Below are 21,662 nucleotides of genomic sequence, written 5' to 3' on the forward strand. Positions count from 1 at the left end.
ACTAAAAGTAATTCTTAAGAGTCTTTTTTAAAAAGAATCTTTGACTCGAAGATATTCATTTGTTGGTACTAATCCAACTGCTAATTATTTCATTCCTCACAAATGCAACAACGAGCTCCCCTTGTGCACATCGGAAGCAAAAACATAAAATATAGAATTGAATTTAACATGAAACAATGAAGCGTATAAGAGATCTAAATATTTTTTGTTCCTTTTTCTCTTTTTTATTAATCCACAGTCAGACAATGTAACTGTCTAGTAAAACACACAAATCTGAGCTCCTTAAGACAGGCTTGTCACCCTCTCACTTGGTGAGAACTGCAGGCCTTTATCCTGTAATGGATTGGTTTGAGCAGTTCATCACTCCCCTAGGGATACACATTCTTCAGGACCTGGTTACCATGCATTACAGCTAACACAAAAAGGAAGGAAGGCTTGCACATGCTTATAGCTGTCACGATTGCTACTCCTCCTCTTAAGGGCACTCCAGCCCTTCCTTGTTTAGCCCCATTACCTGCACCTGCTTCTTATTTCTGTTCTCCCTTAAAAGCCAGACGCTGACATCATCCGGGGTTCCTCATTGAATTCCGCTTCGTGAGAGCCCGGGTCCTGCTGTGTCTGGCTCCGTTATGCTTTTAACCTTCTGTTCCTGATTCCCCTCCCTTCGCCGGTCCCGACTCGGTTCATGGTTTTAATCACCTGGATTGATCTCCTGGCCTTGGAGTTTGCTTCTGTCTTGGATTACCCGTTTGGATTTTCTCTTGGATCGTTCGCCCCGGACTCACTCCCCCTGGACACCTGCACCCCTTGGACATGCCCCCTGTCTCCATACCCTCTCCTGCATGACTTTTTCCCCCGTGTTACCTCACAATTTCTGATCGTGTCATCTGCATAAGGCCCAGAAAGAACTGTTTCGTGACAATAGCAGAAGTCTAGTTACACAACAGAAAAAATGCTTGATTCTCCTACAGTGTGGCAGAAGTAGTATACGTAATGATTAATGTTCAAACGAATAAAGAACACCTTTTTGGATTTAGAACCATCACAATTTTCGGATCTACCACTGTCTTAATGCTCTCATACAGTATGTGTTCTCTTCACATACAGTATAGCAACTGGCAATACATATGTTCCACTGAATAGCACATGCATTTTAACAACGTGGTCGCAAAACACATTCTTAGGGGGGTAAGACAAGAATTAGAAAGGGGTGTTACTCCTTCATACCCATATGCTTTGTGACATGCAGTGAAATGAGAAAACAGGGAAGATTTTAAGCATTCGATATGTGTATCACATAAACAGCATGCTTCAGTTATGGGTACATCAATAGAAAACTGCCTGAAACAAAAACCTTTTGAAGCCAAAGGTTTTATGTCTTGTGTTCAGCCTACCATATGTAATTCTACAATTTGGGAAAATACAATTGCATGCAGTTCTTTTTCCTTTCACTGAAAGCTCTTCTTATGTGAGGCTAAACTGATTTTGCATTCTAGTGCATTACAGCATATTAGACAACTTGTTTTGACATTTTGAATCCAATTACCTACTGGAGAACCACATTAACATTAGTTTTCACTTAGCCCAGTTAAACCCCTTGTGATGGAGTAGGTTCTTGAGCTGTCTTTCGCCGGTGGAGGGTCAATGCTTCTAGTTGAAGCAGAGAGCCGACACATAGTCAGTTCCAAGGTGGCTCCATAGTCCCCATAGGGGAGTCGGCTCCATAGTCTCCAAGGTGCGTTTCTTTTAGATTCTCAAAGTTGAGCTACTAGCGAGAGACCCTTGTGCACTAATTGCCAGGTATAACGGACGCCTGCTGTCTTGCAGCTGATGCCAGGGTTCCGAGGTGAACCCAGAGTAATCGTGTGAGAATGTTATTTAGGTTTTCCTAATGAGGACCCAGGTGGTGCTGATTCACATTCTCACGTGAAACTGGTTAGAAAGGGAGTAGCTGGATGATCCTCTACTGATGTAAAGTGGGAAACCTTTTACACTGTCCCACATCTGTCCCCTCAGCTTAGAGTGGTTCACCCTAAGCAGTTATATCATGTTGTCTTCATAGAGCATCTGCGTTCCCGTGGGCTGTCCCCGTTCGATGTTTCACTTCAAATCGATATGGCTGAAGGGCAAGGAGCCACTGGGTCACTCTGGCATTTTTCCTTTGTTTGCTTTCATCCAGATGAGTGGAGCGTGGTCGGTTACTAAAGTTAATTCCCTGCCCAGCAGATAGTATCACAACAATTCAACACCCCATTTCATGGCCAGACACTCTTTCTCTACAACGGCATATCTTTGCTCCCTCGGTAGTAATTTCCTGCTCAGGAACATGACTGGATGTTCCACTCCATCAATTTCCTGAGACGGGACAGTGCCAATCCCCCTTTTTGAAGTGTCTGTAGTAGGAACTGTTTCTTAAAATCTGGCACCATAAGGACAGGTTCCTGACAGAGGCCATCCTTGAGTTTGGCAAAGGCTCTGGCCGTTCACCGCACTGCCTTTGGAGCCGAAGTCCATGTCAGCTCCGTGAGGAGGGCCGCCCATTCAGCCAGCTGGGGAATAATGCGTCGGTAATAACTGAGTAAGCCGAGAAAAGACTTCACCTGCGTCTTTATCTTAGGGACTGTCCAGTCTCGAATAGCCTGGATCTTATTCAGCTGAGGCCGTGTTGGTCCTTTGCCCACCACATAGCTGAGGTATTTCACTGAGGCGAACCCAAATCTGCTCTTTTTAGGGTTGATTCGGAGTCCTGCTTCTTCTAGCGAGCAGAGGAAAGCCTGGAAATGGTCTAAATGTGAAGACCATCACTAGGTTGTCCAGGTATGCAGTGGCGTACTGAAGGTGGGGCCTCAACAGCTGGTCCATTAGATGCTGAAAATTTGCTGGAGCTCCGTGGAGAATGAAAGGAAACACCTTATACTGATAGAGCAACTGAAGGTGTTGAAAATGCGGTTTAAGGTTTCGCTGCGGCTGTTGGGGGAATCTGCCAATAGCCCTTAGTCAGACCTAGCGTCATGATGAACTTGGCTTTCCCCAATTTCTCCAGGAGCTCAACAATCTGAGGCATTGGATAGGCATCAAATTGAGAGACTTTGTTCAGCCTTCTTAAGTCGTTGCAAAAAATCTTCAATGTCATCCAGCTCCAGCTTACTCTGAATTTCCTTTTGGATTTCCTCACACTTTGCTTCGGGTATCCAGTAGTGAGGTATCCTGAGCACGACTTAACAGAGTGTGGGCTTCCTCTGTTTGGCTTAGGGAAAGGTGTGGAGAGAGTGTTACAGTTTCCCAGGCTGAAGCGGTTTAAGCACAGGACAGTGAGGCAGGCGCACCATCCTCCATGGGGTTTTCACGCCACAGTGTCAGGAGATTGACATGATAAATCCTTTCCTTCTTTTTGTGGTCCAGGTGATAGATCTTATAGGTCACCAGGCCAGTTCATTCACGTACTTCATATGCCAGCGTGCGTAAAGCTTGCACTCCAGTGCAGGCAGGAGTAGCATTACATGGTCACCAGGCTGAAAGGTCCGAAGCTGACGCTGCAATCATAATACATTTTCTGTCTGTCCTGTTCTACTCTCAGGAGTTGTTCCACTATCGGTTTTAACTGGGACAGCCTCTCCTGAAACTTGTTCACGTAATCTAGGATGTTAGTAGAAGTAAGGCGTTGTGCCTCCCAGGACTCTCGGGCAATGTCGAGGATTCCCCGGGGCTGCCTCCCATAACGTAACTCGAACGGGGAGAACCCCACTGAGGCTTGTAGCACTTCCCTGATAGCCAACCGAATGAGAATCCTTCTTCAGCATCTGTTTAAGGGTTTTATTAAACCTCTAAACCAAACTATTGGTCTGCGGGTGATGCACGGAGGTCCTTAAGAATTTTACTCACAGGAGGTCAGTGAATTCCTGCATTAGCTGGAAAATAAATGGGTTCCCTGGTCGGTTAGAATTTCTTTAGGCAGCTGATCCGAGTGAACACATTTACCATTTCCCTGATGATACTTTAACTGACAACCCTCCGAACTGGAATGGCCTCTGGATATCAGGAAATGGTAAATGTGTTCTTAACTTAGACATTGCACGACTTTAAAACATATAAAAACAGGTTTCGAGAGTTAAAAACCACTTTTTATGGGCGAAAAATGGGTGATTTTTCTTCCTCGTGATCAACTCAGAATCTTTGTGTACGCTGTAAGGTAATTAAACGTTTAAAATACACGAATTTCATAAAGACAACACACGTTTCAAAGAGAAAAAATCCCATTCTATTCTCTTCCTGTTGTGTGAAACTCATCAGCAGGTCTTTTTTTCCCAATCAGAGGCTCTGAAAATAGCGTACCGCCCACTGCGCTCCGTCAGAGAGGGGCGCGGCACCGAGAGAGGGAGGAGGCGCGGAGCTCAGCAGTACAGACCGAACGTTCTTCTGCCTGGAGCGCTTATGGCAGCGATCGCGTCTGCATTTATGTTTTTAAAATTAATCAAGCAATATGAAGCATCTCTTTTAAGTCACTTAATTATCATTAAGCACAGCTTTCTCACCACCTAGACTACTTTTTGATACCATCCTTAGACAAAGCAGAAACGTGTTGTTCTGTCTAATGACATTACAAGTGGAAAGATTACAGATTTTAATCGTCTTTAATTTTGTTACGTTATACATTTTAGAAACGTTTCATCCATACAAACACCACAAAACTATTCTCGATTGTATTTCTGAATGGTATGTTACACTTAATTCACTGTTTTAAATACATCTAATTAAGAAAGTTAGGTGTTAGCATAAACTATTTGCAAAATATTAAATTTAGCACTGTAATAAGTTGTTGCACTTTCCCCCGCATCTTGTAAAAATATATTTTCATTGTTCAAATATACATTAAATCTGACTATCATATAATAAGTTAAATACAAAACTAAAGAACAAATAGGGTTAAATATAATTCAAAATATTTTGCTAACAATGTTAACTGTTTATAAATAATAAATTGTATTAACTAAAGAGTAGGATGGAACAGTTGTTAGTATGATTTTTGTTTTGTTTCTTTTTCATTACATACAACAGTAGTACCTGATGTCTCAGTGGCTTTCAAAATTAAATTATGCATGCAAACCTGTGAACTAGAAAGATAACTAAGATATCCATCCATTTATAATGGTGGCAAAGTGGTTAGCATTGCTATCTTGGAGCACTGGGGTCCTAGGTTCAATTCCTGCCATCCTGTGTGTGTGGGGTTTGCATGTTCTCTCTGGGTTACATGGTTTTTCTCCATATGTGTGATATGACTCCCTCTCGCACACCAAAACATACTGGTAAGTTAATTGGTTTATGGGAAAACTGGCCCTGGTGTGTGTGTGTTTGTGTCTGTCTGTCCTGTGATGGACTGGCGCTATGTCCAGGGTGTATTCTGCCTTGTGTCCGTTGCTTACTGGGATAGGCTCCAAATCCTCTGTACTGGATAAAGAGATTAGAAATGGATGGAAGTAAAGGCACTGTGTGGATGGAACTATACACAGTGTTAGAAACCCACTATGAAATGGCAGCATCTCACTGAGAATAAAATATTTTATAGTGCTGGCTTAAGGAAACAGCCTTTCCACCTCTCTTGCACATCAGTATCCATACCTAGTTATTTAAACAAATTGCCTCTAATTATAAACATCTTAATATGCTGGCTCTGTGGATCCGCATCAGCTATGTTTGCCCATTCCTTCAATTCATGTGCATCCAACACACAGTTTAACGCTAGCAACTACACAAAATCTAAAATACAATCCTCATTTCAGTATCTATGTAAACATACAGTCTGTTAACTTCATCATCTTCATCAAAAGTATGCCTAACCCCATTAGGAAGTGTTCTTGTTATCAGTGTATTCCTCAGCTATCCCAAAATTATCTTCTTCTTACCAACATCTCTAGTCTTTTATCCTGCTATAACTCAGCCAACACTTAAATCTCCAAAAGCTGCTTGTGTTAATTTCTTGAAATCACAAATATCATGTGTAAAGACTGGCCATGTAATACTCTGCATTGTGGAATAATAGTTTATTTTAAAGGGAACTAGAGAAACTAAGAACTAGAGAAATCAAGAAAGGCTTTTTTTTCTAGAATTAATAAATGCACATCCTGTTCACTGGGGAAATTAAATCCACGCTGAGTAATCTTGAATATGTTCAGAATATGACAGCGAGAATCCTATCAGGGATGCATTACACCTTTTTTCAAGTCCTTGCATTGGTTATCTATCAGGTTTCGAGTCAACTTCAAAATCCTCATCCTCATTCAGTACCTACAGTATATGGCTTATTATCTGTCTACTCCCCACCTTTGTCCGTCTGACTCTGGTCTTCTAGCTGTCCTCAAGAACATCTACATTCTGTGGGTGACAGGGTCTTCTCTAGCTGTACCCCAGAGCTCTCAATTTTTATTCCCAGTGATATCAGTCACGTACCCTGAGTGCATTTAAATCTAACCTCAGAACCTTTCTTTTCAGAAGACTTAGTGTCTGTATCTGCTTCATTTTCTAATTTTGGTAGCACCTCTAACTGCTTGTCTTTCTTATATGTATTTAATTTTTTTATATTTGGTCCTTTTATCTGTTTTTATATCTACTGTATTGCTTTGAGATGCCACTTTTAAAGGTGACATATAAAATAAAGTTTTTTATTATTGTTATAGAGAAACATGATTAGTTTTCCCTGGTTCAGATAAAAAGATCTAAAGCATACTAGTTTGTCACTCTTCTCATTCCCTTTGCTAAATAACTTTTCATACTAATCTGATCAATCTAACTGCCTGTTTTCTGTGCTTTCTGTATCCTGCTAGATTTGCAATTATTCTGAAAATTTTCTTCTTGAAATAACTCATTTCTAAATACCTTTTTTCACTGTTAACATCTTGCAGCAACTCTGCGACAAAATATACACTTAGCACAGTTCATCCTGCTATCAACATTGAATAAAAAAATCTTATGATTTCTATATTTATGTCTTTATTTAGTGGTTTCATTAGTGACAAAGGCTAAACTTTCTTGGAAAAATGTATTTTATGTGTTGTGGAAAAAACTGACTTGCTTTAACAAAGTATGTTTACAAATCCTTTCACCTGGCAATCTACCTGAATGCCCAACTATCTGAGAAGCCCTCCATGAAACCATGGTTGCTATTAATTCATTTAGGGCTCATTGACAGAATTGCTGTTTTTTATGCATGCTAATTTTCTGATTCCTCACTCTGTTTACTGTTTATAGATAACACTTTATTGATCGCAAAGGGAAATTGATGTACATGTTTGCATGTTCTTTTGTAACATACACCTTTTTGTGATTTTTTTTTGTATATCTAAGCTAGTGTTCCTGCATCCCTCTTATGCACTATAGGCATGGCTTTTTTTCTGTTTGCTCCATTTCTAAAACTTTTTGCTCATGTGCATTTTTGTATTTTTTTACACCTCTAGCACTTTAACATCCAGAATTTTCATTTGCCTTAATTTGTAGAATGAATTTGAGTTCTAGCCTTAAAAATCTTAAGTTTTCACTATCTTTTGTTTCTTGTCCTACAACTGTTATTATTGATCACCGAATTATTGTACTTGACATGACTTCATTCAGCCTTTCCTGAGCATCTATGACAGGCAGAGAGAGTGCTGTTTCTGGTGCGATCTTTTGCAGCTGACATTTCACTGTTTTAAACGAACAAGAAATTAGATTGCTCATAAATCACTTATCCTATATAAATACAGTGTAATTGCCCTCCGAAAATCCTCTTTTTCTTGTTCGTTTTAGAGACCTTGATTGAAACTGATTTTAGATGTCAGAAAGGATTTATTTTCTCTGTATTTCCTACATTGCTTTGTCGAGATTTTAACTTTATATTTAGGCTCAGATTTCAACTATAAATCGTACACTAATTAATAGAAGTAAATACTGATGTTTTGCTCCCTCTTACCACAAAAATATATATGTTTTGTAGCTGGGATGAACTTTATTTCGTACGCGTAGCTACTACCATTCGGACACGAAGTGGTTAAAGATGGCAGCAAATCAGACACCCAGGGGGGGGGGGTGGCGTCTTCTCGCCTCCATAACTAAAATGCCAAATAGGAGTGGCTTAAGCGACATACACAGTCGTGTAACTGACAGTTTGAGGTAGCCTATTGTGTAAATTTCGCTTTGTTGCTGATAGGTTAAGCTTTCGAAACTCTGCCCCAAAGTCATGTGACTGATTTTTCACCCTGTTTCGTTGGTTAAACGCAATGATCACAAGCACCACCATGGTAACTGGGATGTGTAGTTTTTAATTCCGTTTGAATTATAACTGTACGTACTGTCTTCATATTTGGCCAGGGCTTTAAAGAGAAGGCGCGCCAAAAAATTTCGGTGCGTCGTCTCCGCTTAACAGGTACCCCCGTGCTGGAAGAATTTGACCTCGGAACGTTTGCCCAGCGTAATATTAGATCAAACATTTGTGAGCGGGCAGAGACTTGGAGATTATATCACCATTCGTGGAAACGCTGGGCTCAGACGCAAGTCGTGGCCCCTTCCCGGGCTAGAATTTCGGCTTAAAGGGGGTCGTAGTCAGAGGTAGAAGAGCTGTCCAGGTGTAATATGCCTTCTGAGCCTCGGCACACAGGAAAGGAGCTACGATGCTAGCCCACAGGTTACGGTCCCACTGTAGCCGCTCTGATGCCTGCAAGTATGCCTCTACATTGTCCTCAGATGTCATCTTCTGCAGAACATGACTGGGTTGGACCCAGACAAGTGTTGGTACAGGTGACATGGGCGTGGTTACGGGAGGAGGGGCTGTGATCTTCTCTCCAATCTGCCGGCACAGATCCTGCACAGCAGTCACCTGGTCCTGCAAGTAGCAGGTCTGTGCTGCAGCTGACTCCTGTAGTGTGGAGAGTTGTGCATGTTACATGTCTTGAGCTTGCTTCTGTAATTCATTGGCTTCCCTCTGGACAGTCGTAAGGGCTCAAACCGCTTCCTCTAGCAGACTCAGACATTGTATATGTTGTACTATGACATCCTAATTGCACTTTGTCTTGAGAAATGAGTGCAGCACCATCATCTGTGACAGGAAAAGGAGATTACCTTTTTTCCCATGGCAGGTAGTTCTAACTCTAAATGTACTCAGATGTGCCCCAGAGTACCTGTGAAAATACATTTCCATCCTGAAACTCCTGCTTTTAAGAGTCTGCACATAAGCAATATGCATTCTGTCGTACCACATTATGAGCACATTCCGGTTATATTAAGATACGTTTCATGGGTTATAATAACATGCTAAATACCCTTTTATGGAATTGTGCAAATGCATTGTATTCAGAATCATACTAATTGCTGTACAAAGATAAGGCAAAGAAAACATAAAAAAGATTAGTGTTGTTAATTTTTAATAAACTTAAAAAGTCTGCATTAGACCAAGTGTTGGTTATTCTTTCTGTAATGAAATTCAATAAGGGGTCAATTAAATAATTACCAATGGAGAAAAGCAGCCCTGTGGGACTTGAAGAAAAAACACAATTTATAGATATTGCAGTCTGCAGCTCAGAAAATTATTTCAAAGATGTTTGTGCTTGTCTGTGATCCAAAAACTAATTCAGTCTACAAGTAAATCTCACCGAGTTCAATTTCTTTTAAGTCAAAATTCCTATACTAAATGTAATCTTTTTAAAGCAGACTGGGGACTGTTTATAAACAAAGCCATGTAACTTTAATGTAATTTACTCAATTACTGTATAATAACCTGTATACATATTTGCACTTGAATACTCACAAATGCACACATATATATTTAGTTGTACTGTATATACAGAACATTCTCAATGTTGTTAGGTTCCAAAAATCTAACTTAAGTCGATAATGATATGTAGCTTATTACACTGCACTTTAGAATGTATGTCTGCTTACTGTATGTTGTGTGTGTGGCAGCACATATATCTTTTCTTCTTCCTTGCTTAGGGACAGCCTCTAAGCTGTCGCAAAAGGAATCTAATGGAGACAAAGTCCCAGGTGAACAGGTGAACTACAGTATACAGGCTTTTCTTGTGTGACTGCCAGCTCTCATGATTTTACAACATGTTCCAGAGAACCATATTCATTAAATGAAAAGCAGACACTTGGAGGAAAGGCTGGAATTAGACAGGCGCACTGTTTAATCTTGATACTTTGAATATCCAAGAGACAGCCACCTGTGTACATCTGTAAACCTTTTCTGTTTGTTTTGTGAAGCTCCAGAGCTTCAATCACTCATCAGCAGAGAGGGAGGAATACAAATTTCCACTGCTAATGGAGAGTTTCAATGACCTCGACCTTTTAACCTTCATATTCCATGAGCGGCAGTATCTCATTAATACTCTTTATGATGATTTATTGCCTTGCAAACCATCCCCCTTGGCAGCCACTCGCCTCGTTGCAGGAGATCCAGCCTCTTCCTTCCCCCACACGGAGAAAGTGCCATGCCAGGTGCCAGGACTAAGGGGGCAAGACAGGCAGATATTTCAGTGCCAGAGTTCCTCAGGATAACTATCATTACCTGTATTCTGAAAAATAAACTCCATGCTTTTAGGGCATGACCACTGGTTACATTCTTTGTCCTAAAGATGATAATACCTGGAAGATCTTTAGCAGTGTATCAATATTATGTACAAATGAAGCACTAAGGAATTTACTGGATTATACAGACTGACATGGGACATACTTTGATAGACTTTGGTATATTTTCCAATATAATCAAACATTTTTTAAATCATCATATATAAGATGTGTTTTATGATGATAAAAATTGTAAAACGCATACAAAGCTCATTTTCATTTTTGAAAGGCTGTTTCTAGGCTGTTCTGTATTGATCAGATGTGATGATTCAAATGGAAGCAGAGTCAAGATTCCTCAATGTTCAACAACAGCTAATATGTGTTATTCCTTGTACAGTGCTCAGAATTGTTTAAGCACTTTAAAGCATTGCACTTCTGGGTTTTGGAGCATTTCCAGATTTAAAAAGCAATATTATGCTGCGTCAGCATGTTTGGCAGGTGGATAGAAACAACTAAGAAAAGTGAAAGAAGTACATATCTATGGGAGAGGCAAAGCTGCAGGCAAAACATTGTGAGATTGAGAACAGAGCAAATGGAAAATGAGAGTTATAGAATACTGCAATTTTAATTAATTTCACATTCATCCAGAGCCTCCTGCTTTCAGTCTAGTACATTTCTAGTACAATATTTTGTTCTTCCAATCATTTTAGTAAAAAGCAGATGTTGAAGAATCCTGTCTATTGTTTTATCTCTCTGAAGGTAATCACTAGGATACAGGTTTCCTAGTATCATCACATCTGATGATCAATACAGAACAGCCTAGAAAGACTTTTTTTCAAAAATTAAAATGAGCTTTGTATGTGTTTTACTATTTTTATCATCATAAAACACATCTTATATATGAAGATTTAAAAAATGTTTGATTATATTTAACTTAACTGCATCATTAAGTTGATCATTAAGTTTGCGGATGACACCACTATAATAGGACTGATCAGTGATGATGACGAGTCCACTTACAGGGATGAAGTCGTACAGCTGCTTAGGTGGTGTCATAGCAATAACCTCGACTTGAACGTAAATAAAACAAAGGGCTAATAGTGGACTTTTGGAGACACAGGCCACACACTCACAGCCCACTCAGTATTGATGGAACAGAAGTGGAAACAGTCACCAGCTTTAGGTTTCTGGGAATTCACAACTATAAAGATCTAACCAGGACTGTGAACACTGACTCTAACATGAAGAAGGCGCAGCAGCGCCTTTATTTCTTGAGGTGCCTCAAGCGATGGGGGATGCCAGTACCTGTGTTGGTGAACTTTTACCGCTGCACCATCAAGAGCATCCTCACCAACGGGATCACCGTGTGGTATGACAACACCTCTTCTCAAGAAAGAAAGGCACTGCAGAGAATGGTCAATATGGCCCAGAAGATCATTGGCTGTGGTCTCACCAAGATTAAATAGCTCTATGTGGACCGCTGGCATGGTAGAATTCTGACCATCACAGAGGACAGTCACCACCACGGGCATGAGCTCTTCACCCCACTGCCCTCAGGCAAGAGATATAAGAGCATACGGACAGTTACAACTAGATTCTTCAATAGCTTCTATCCACAAGCAGTGCGATTGGCGAACAAATTTAGCCATGCCCCTCGGACCACACCTACACCCTCTACCTCATTATGATTTCTTATTTATTGCACATCTCCAGTCATTGTTTGCACATCTGTATTGTTTAAATTCAAGCTGTTTACTTGTACATTGTCTACTGTTTGTTTGTATATTGTCTTGATGAACTGTCTGCATGTTATTGTTTTACACTTGTTTTAACAATTGAGAGACTTTCTGTAAGTAAGAATTCCATTGTACCAGTACATGTACCAGTTACATATGGCAATAAAGTTCAAGTTCAAGGTTCCTCCAGCTTTGAAATTGATGAAGTCTGCAGGCTGTTTACTATACAATATGCAGATCTTCATGACAGAACACAGGGAAAAAAATAATTTACTGTACATTTACTGTTCAGTTACCTTAATGTGTTTAATTGATTAGTTATATTTAATACAGTCATGTGTATGGTATCTATGCCTAATACAAAGTAAACAGAACTTGACACGCTGACTTACTGGATTTGTAATACCACTGTCATTACATACAGGTAACATAAAGGACTATATTTTAATTCTTGGTATAGTGAAGGAAGAAATGGTAAATTTCTCTTATAAAAAGAAATCAGAATTCACTTCAGTCCTAAACACACGTGATTACTCCAATTGATTGGAGAGGGGTAGGGGGTTTCTTTTTTTTTACTGCTAGAATTACTAATTAACTGGTACCCAAAGGAATGATTAGAGACAAGAGGGAATTGTAATGAGGCTCCTTGTTAGAAAAATCAAGTTAGATCTTTATGCTCTTTACAGCATTCCACTATTCTATGAAAGATGTCAAAAACAAAAATAAAAACACAGAAAAGATACAATCTGCACTGTTGCACACTGGTTAGTATTGCTGCCCTATAGTGCTGGAGCCCTGGGTGCATTTCGTAGGGTGCTATCTGCGTGGAGTTTGTATGTTCTCCCTGTGTTCATGTGGATTTCCTCCGGATTGTTATTTAGCTTCTGAGGAAATTGGTCCTTGTACGAGTGTGTGCATGTCTGCGTCTGCATGTGTCCTGTGATGGACTGCAGTTATAAGATGACTGAATGGTACCACCTTGTGTATACAGTATATTGATAAAATATCACTATTATTATTACTTGTATGTGTTGGAGATGTACTATCAGTAGAAGTATAGAAAAAAAAGAATGGAGAATTTTTTCAAGTAAAATTCATACCATATATTTAACCACTTCCTCATGTCATTTATAGAATTTTAATGCATACCAGAACATAAGCATAAATATTTCCCCCTCTTAAACTTTAGAAATCTGCAAAAATATTCAGAATTTTCTTGGTAACTCATCACACCGGGGGTATTTCTGTCACCCTCTTTGTTCCTGCTGCTTTCCATACAATAAAATCATTCCAGGACTGTTTTCCAAACTTGTCCCACCACATAACAGCTAATAAAGATAAGGCACACTCTGGCATGTCTCCAGAATACCATCTAAATGGAGTGCTAATAGATCAGTCACATCAGTGCATTCTGTGGTATGGTTGCTTTGTAATGAAATTATAAGGTCACTTGTATTCCTTGGAACTACAGTAGGTCTTTGAAAAACACATCAATATATAGTATGTGGATGTCAGTGCAAAGGCTAAAGAAAATCACACCAAGCAAATCCATTGTCAAATTAAAAACAACATCTGTTATTTGAAATGAAAATTTTTAAATGTAAGACAAGTGTTTGCATTTAATAAAAATCTATAGAAGAGAAATCAAATACTTCAATGTTATAGAAAACAGTTAAATTGAAAATAAAAATAATTACTTCAAGACTATTTTATTGGGTCTAATATTATAAATATTGCACCATTTTGGAATTTTAATTGTTTACTAGACAGTATTTTCCACTTCATGTTCTATGTTTTAGCAGATAAAGTAAATTGGTACAATACAACAGTTTTGACTGGGGAAAACAGCTGTCTAAGCTGTCTGGAGAAAAAAGAAATTAATCCATTCGTTTCTAACTGCTTCTTCCAATAAAGGGTCACAGGGGAGCTGGAGCCTATCAAATAAAGCAATGTGCGCAAAGCAGTATACACTTTGAATGGGATGCCAGTCCATTACAGGGCACACACAGACACAAACATGCACACATTTACACCAGTGCTAATTTTCCAAAAATCTAGTTAACCTACCAGTATGTCTTTGGACTGTGGGAGGAAACCTGGTACCTGGAACCTGTGTAAACACGAGGGAGAACATACAGACACCAAGTAGATAGCAGCGTGGGTCTAGAGCTGAACCCTGGGACCAAGCTCTGCAATGCTAACCACTGTGTCACCATGCTGCCCTGTAAACTGAAATATAATACTAAATTTCAAGTAGTAGGGAAGGGAACTTTTCTTCCGACTCAGACTTTCAGACTCTGCCTACTGCATAACTGATAAGAGTTTGTTTCCAAGGTTACCTCCCTCCTCACATGGAGTGCTGGGGTTTAGACAGGAAATGGCTTGTTGAAAAAAGCTCCTATGCAGCCCACCAGTAATCAAATGTCTTGAATACATATCAAGAATAAACAAACATATTAATTTGAAGTTATAGTTAGGAGCCGGCTGAAAACTTACTGTAAATGTATAGGAAAAAGAAAGACAATGGCAAACAGGACAGCACCTTCTTTTGCAGAAGTTTTAAAAGGGAGAGCACTGAATGATAAACATATGTTGGTGCAGGCTGAGACGCTGTAAATGTTAGAGTTAATGATGATGGCAACAAAACCAACAGCTAAGTCTTTTTCAGGTGCCAAAAGATTAATGACCCATCTTGCTTTTCCATTTTCAGCACCTCGATTGCCTTCCTTGTCAATCTCTGAAATGACCTTTCCATCACATGTGATTGAAATAGGGAAACTCATCATGGGTACGACATGAGAAAAATCAGCTGTGAGACTCTATTTATCCTCAAACAACAAAGACACATTGCAACACCATGGAATAACTGCATATACAATTGATGCTTTTTATATAAGACAGTACAATTCCAACGTCGGAAGTACAGGCAGAATTTAAAGAAATACTCATGCACACATGCATATCAGCATGGATTTTTCAATAAAAAGTTCCCTAGGGATTTGATACAGTACATGCAGCATGTACTACTGTATATATACCTCAACCATAGTAATACTATCACATAAATACTATCACACAAAACATCAGAGCCATTTACAAGACATGTCTGGTTGTATAGGCCCCAATTAACAATAGTCCTAGAAAAATATACCCAAATTTAAATTAAGCACTCCAAAATATATGCTCATCCTTGACCCCCAGCCATAACTGGGTTCACAAACATCATTGTTCTAAATAAATCTTGCAAAAAGCAATGTTTATAATGCCAGGTACTTGCGCAATCCAAGATTGCGTTAGAATTAAGGTTTCTCGCAGTCATCTAGCCTCCAAAACAAACTCTACTTTGCTCTCCTGCTGCTCTGTTACTTACAACCTTGGTTTTTTATAGCAAAGAGCCTTGCCAGGTGGATGCTGCACATTCGTGTTTGTGGAGTGGAGTCCCCATTACCTGTAAAGCGTTTTGAGTGGAGTGTCCAGAAAAGCGCTATATAAGTGTAAGCAATTATTATTATTATTATTGCCAGAACAGAAAGCCTTCAGGCTTCATGGACAATCTAATAACATACAGGACACTATAGCAAACTAACTTGCATTTACTTATATTTCACTCTAAGGACACCTTAATGAATCGCAGCTGAATAGAACCTTTAGTACCCCTACAAATCCTGTCAGTTCCAGCAACACTGTAGGATTAATCACATATTAATTTCCATTATGAACTTCATTCCAGAGATCTGCCAGATGTCACAGTGCTCATTTGCAGTCATAACGTACACAGTATTGACTGGGAAACCATTGCAAATCTAAAAACAAACCTTACAAGTGGTAAATAGAAACACAAGCTTGGATATACAAAAGAACGAATGAGTGAAAACTCAACAGCAAATTTCTTAAACCATCCATATTTATTCTCTTATTATATTACAGTTGAAGAGGAATTACACAAATAAACCATAAACAAAGGAGTTTCTTCTCATTGATTGATATTTCAATATTTATGTTCAGTCTTACAAAGTGGTGCACAGGTTTAATTGGTATTGCTGTGTAGAACTCAGTTGAAGATAAATCAAATAAGAGTATTATGTAGTCCTTATGTGGGCAGCTTTGACAGCACCAGTTCCATTTAATGTGTGATTCCTGTGATTTACACAGACGGCTTTTCATCACTGGAACAGTTCATATTCTGGAGCCTGGTCTGTTGTATTTTTTATAAGGAGAGGTAAATCCTGAGCTTACCACCTAACCGGCAGTAAAACCCAAATAATAGAATTCACTTGCACCACACAGATCTGCCCAGAATTAACTTGCTGATATATATCTTCCAGTGCTTAAGGGAGAAAAAGTCACAGAAGACCAGTACTACTTCCAAAGAGTGACCTTCACAGTCAGTTCTATAGCCACCTGTAATTCACTGTTACTGTATATTTCTCAGTAAACCTTTGATGAACAAACGGCACATTTCTGTTTGTGTATAATAAGGTATACTGTAATCACATACCATTATGTATTTTTATAAGGCAGCTACAGGGAAATATACACTTCATCAAACAGGAAAAGCATTAAGATTCAGTATTTACTTATTCTCCAGCATACAAATACAGTACATACTGTATGTGACCGCACTGATAAAAAAGACCTAAATAAACTGTTGTAAACCCTGCAACTGTTATTAAAGTAAAAAAAAAAAGTTTTTTAGACTACAAAATGAATGACTTTAAAAATTCTACAAATTGTGTAAGGGCTCTATTATGGATTGTTAAACGAGACTCTAACAGGCGGTTATGTAGAGGTGATCGTGTGTTTTTCATATGAACATGAAAGAGTGAATTTATGCCTTGTACATTTTAAGTTCCTTATGCAATGTATACTTCACAAACACAACACCAGCCTTAACAATAAACTGGAACTCTAACCGTAATGCTAACCCTGATCCTAATCTTCACCTTAAAGCATATTTTAAATTTGCAGTTTCAGAAGTGATGCAAGACATAGTGGTTGAGTTCTGTGTACAGTACTGTATGTGTGCACACTATAGCAATGGAAGGGGGGCATGAAACTTTTGGTGCTTTATCTCAATAAACTTCCTGAATGTGCATTAACAGTGATACAATCCATGCTAAATCTTCAAACCTATTTTTGAATGTAAAATTAAAATTAAAAAGTTATTTTAAATGACCTTACACAACGTATCCGAGATCTAAACATGTCATCCATGCATTGTGCTGAGGGAGATTTTTGTCACATGTTGTTAATCATATCTAAACCCACCAACCAATGAACATCTTTGAACACTGTAGTACAGAACTCAATTCTTCACAGTCTCCATTGCCATAGGCTAGTGCTGATTAAAACCTTTTTCTCTCAGGAGCGCCAGCACAAAATTACAGCTACAACAAAAGGTCAAGCAAGGCCCTGCAGCTATCAGGTCACAGATCTGCATTGATTAAGAGGCTGTCAAAGGCTCTGTTAATTTTATCCTGTCTGAAAACCATAGAAAAAAACTCCTTATACAGTACATTGGGTGAGAGAGCAACTATTTACTGAAGTCTAAAATATTATTCACATGTTCATACCTACTGTATACTCTTCTAACAAGCATAAATCATAATAATATACTGTATAGTACAGTGGCTTGGTTCATGTTAATATTATACATTATACAAATGTTTCTTTCTTTAAAAAAAACATCATACATTGTTTTTTATCATGTACCCTTTCAGTGGAAATCACCAGTTGTTTTAAGACTTGGCTCTGTTAATGGCTCTCCAGCAGTAACTCAGGTTTAACCGTTGCAGATCTGAATAATCCCATAAATAATCAACAAAGTTCTGATGATTATGGACTACAATTATTTTTTATCTAAAATCATTGTCATATATAAAGTATAAAATAAATATATATACTGTAATACTATAAATTCAAGTCACTACAAGACTGTTATGACTATAAAATTACATAGAACAATCCACATATTTTAGAACTCAGAACAATGTAAAGTGTCCAACCATCTACAAAAATCTCCCCGTCGCATCCTTCTATTAGAAATGCATCATTAACACTCGAGAAACAAAAAAAATGCAGGAATTTTTGCAGTTTGTTTTAAAGTACGTTGTAGAATATTAAATACACTCATCCATTTATTTACTCAGACGTATCAGTGTATCCCCTTTATAAAAGGCAAATCTTCGGGTGTACAGAATTACACCATAGGTGCCTTTGTGGCTTTACTTTCTGAAAGACGTTAAAACAAAATGCCTCTGTGTTTAGAAACCAGAGTCATGGGAACTGCCGGTCCAGAAAGGCTGCGCTACTACTGTTTTTCAAGGTGTCCAAAACTGAGAGATGGGCTAAGAGAGGCTCTAGGAACACTGTCATTTACAAAGGGCAACAGCAGCATTTGGAATTGTAGTGGAGCTCACATAAAACAGCATACAATAAAACATCATACTGGAAACTATAAAAATTACCACATACTGTACATTTTTTAAAGTATCATTTACCTCACAAAGTGGTGATATTGTCTTTTGCAGCTCTGAAAATTTTTTTTAGATCTTAAACTTGATTTTTACCTTATGCTGATGTACTGTAGTGCCGAATATTTGTCACATCTTGTTAATTGCTCACATGCCATCAAAATTCAGAAACCAGCACTCTGTATCAGGAAATAGCTTGTTTTTTTGACAAACTACAGAAAGATAACTGCCAAGTGATTGTGTTTGTAAGACATGTCAGCTTTAAAGGAGCTCTTGTTTCTTCATACCTGTCTTTTGATTTTCCTAAGATGGCAGAGTGACCGAATGCCTATGCTTGTTGTTGCCACTCCCCTTGAGACGTGGAGCCCAGTGTGTCCTTGGGCAGAAAGGATCCAGAGGCAGCACGTGTCAGTATTTTATTTTTTGCTGTACCATGCAATTCTGTTACTCACCCCTGTCTTCTCATCAAAGATTTTGATCCCTCCAAAGGAGACAGTTAAAAAGACTTTCTGCTTGTGTTCTCCTTTAGAACGAGCTGCAGCAGCAATTCCCTGTAGGGGAAAAAAAAAACAGCAACAACAACAGAAAATCAAGATTTTTTTTTTCTCCTCCCTTGAGATGACAGGTGTTATGTTATGGTAGTGATATGTTTTTATAACAGCACAAATAGTTTCAGTACATACAAAAAAGTATGAATGTACAGTAGATAATAATAATAATTATCATTGCTTACACTTATATAGCACTTTTCTGGTCACTCCACTCAAACCCCACCAATGTGCAGCATCCACCTGGATGATGCGACAGCAGCCATAGTGCGCCAGAACGCTCACCACACACCAGCTATCAGTGTGGAGGAGAGCAGAGTAATGAAGCCAATTCATAGATGCTACAGAGACTACAAGAGTAGGTTACACCCCTACTCTTTTCGAGAAACACCCTGCGATTTTTAATGACCACAGAGAGTAAGGACCTTGGTTTATTACGTCTCATCCGAAGGACGGACCTGCTTACTATACTGGGGCATTAGAACCCACATAGACCGCAGGGTGAGCGCCCCCTGCTGGCCCCACTAACACCTCTTCCAGCAGCAACCTTAGTTTTTCCCCAGGAGGTCTCCCACCCAGGTACTGACCAGGCTCACACCTCCTTAGCTTCAGTGGGTTGCCAGTTGTGAGTTGCAGAGTCTTATTGCTGATGGCTTTACAGCACACAAATTAAATCTGAGGTGTGAGCTGGCAGACCATTTTTTAAAGCACCAGAATGAACTTTGTATGATTTTCACACATACAGTACGTTTCACCAAATGGATGGTGAAGGAATGTTTTTAGGGGACTTTCTGTGCAAACATTATCAGTAATTACTGTTACTATTAGTTAATAAAGAGCAGAAGATTAACTCTTTAAATTGGCCAATATCTGGAAAGTATGGAAAACATAAAAATTAATGTATCATTGGAGAAGTTATCTGTCTCTATTAATCGAAAATCTGCTTTTTTATTAAGGGATTCTCTTTCTAACTTCAAAGACTGATCGACTGTGACCTCTGGCCTCCAAAGAATAGTATGCAGTTATTGACTAAGACATTTTTCTTGATGTGACTATGGACAGAGAGCAGATATTAGCTGTACACCACTGGAATAGCAGAGCTTTGAAGTCCAAGTGTCTGTAAGATTATTTAATAAACAATCTTTTACGTTACGGCATACTGAGCTTTTTACATGATAGCGGTGTAACATACCCGAATCTGTATGTGCAGATCTGTATCTGTATCTGAATATGCAAAGAGGTTGCAGCACAGCAGATGAACTGATTAGAAAAAATTAATTATATAATATTATATGAATTAATATAATAATACATAGAATACTTTTAATTAATGTAATATTAATAGCATAATTGTTATGACTTATTGTTACTACCTAGTAAGGTTTTTTTGAACATTTATATTGTTTTCTGCGCAAAAAAACTGAGGAACTGAACAAATTAGAACAATTTCTATTGAAATTGATCATCTACTGATGCCAAAGCTGTCTATTATTGCTGTTTTGATGAGTATTGCTTTCCGCATACAGAGAGAAAGATCTATAGTATCCCCATTACAAGAAACAGAGAACTCTCTCCAGTTTAACATTAAAAGTACAAAATGGAACAATTTCAAATTTATTTGTTAATTCTGTGGAGGTGGAGAAACTTTCAAACGAGACACTAGGTCTGATGGACCAAAATTGACCCCAGACATCCTGGCCTTTATAATACATTGTGGAAACACAGCAGACAACCAACCCACTCCATAACAAATGACTTACATTGACAGGTGGACTCCACTCTAGCCATCACAGAAAACTATGTCCCTGGTTTGATTTTGTGACAGAGCTGGAGGCTTTGATTTGCAAGAAAACGTCAATTGGTGCAGTTTTTTATTTGTTAAAGAGCATATTTCAAAACATCTGATTAACAGTCTTTGTAAAGGATCATTTATTCTAGGCTATAACCAACAGACGTCAGAGCTAAAGTGTTAGTGGATGAATATTCATGACAGCATGACAGCCCACACAGCATGGGTGCCTACCTTGAGCTTCATCATAGAGTCCTGGCATAACTTGTCCCCCCGTGCAGCTGTGACTTCATCAATCCCAATCAGCTTGGCCTTGTACCGGATACCATCCCCTTTGAAGCGTTTAATCAGCCCTGCTTCACTGCGATCCTGACCTGCAGAAAAACCACAGACATAATAAAACAGTGTTTTAAATCCCTGGGCATAAGCCTGGGTTTCATACCAATAACTCATGCAATCATGGGCTTCTGCACAGAAGACATTAAAGTTCACAATGATCAAACTTCTACAAAAAAAGGTATTCACCTACAAAACATTTACGATGAAATTATTTACCCCTCAAATGTTTTAAAATGTTAATTTTCCTGCC

At 38.8% G+C, this 21,662-nt stretch overlaps 1 protein-coding gene across 13 annotated transcripts in view; it reads right to left on the reverse strand.

Moving 5' to 3' along the window:
* Positions 1–21,662, reverse strand: part of LOC102696525 (DAB adaptor protein 1) — a 362,145-nt gene that overhangs the window by 40,610 nt on the left and 299,873 nt on the right. For all 13 annotated transcript variants that reach the window (XM_069194212.1, XM_069194221.1, XM_069194217.1 and 10 more), the window contains 2 exons: positions 21,308–21,447; positions 19,189–19,287 (listed from right to left, as the gene is read on the reverse strand). In XM_069194212.1, coding sequence (XP_069050313.1) covers positions 19,189–19,287; positions 21,308–21,447 — 239 coding nt within the window. The remainder of the gene's footprint in view (positions 1–19,188; positions 19,288–21,307; positions 21,448–21,662) is intronic.

This window comes from Lepisosteus oculatus, chromosome 9, assembly GCF_040954835.1.
Source record: "Lepisosteus oculatus isolate fLepOcu1 chromosome 9, fLepOcu1.hap2, whole genome shotgun sequence".
NCBI classification, from domain to species: domain Eukaryota; kingdom Metazoa; phylum Chordata; class Actinopteri; order Semionotiformes; family Lepisosteidae; genus Lepisosteus; species Lepisosteus oculatus.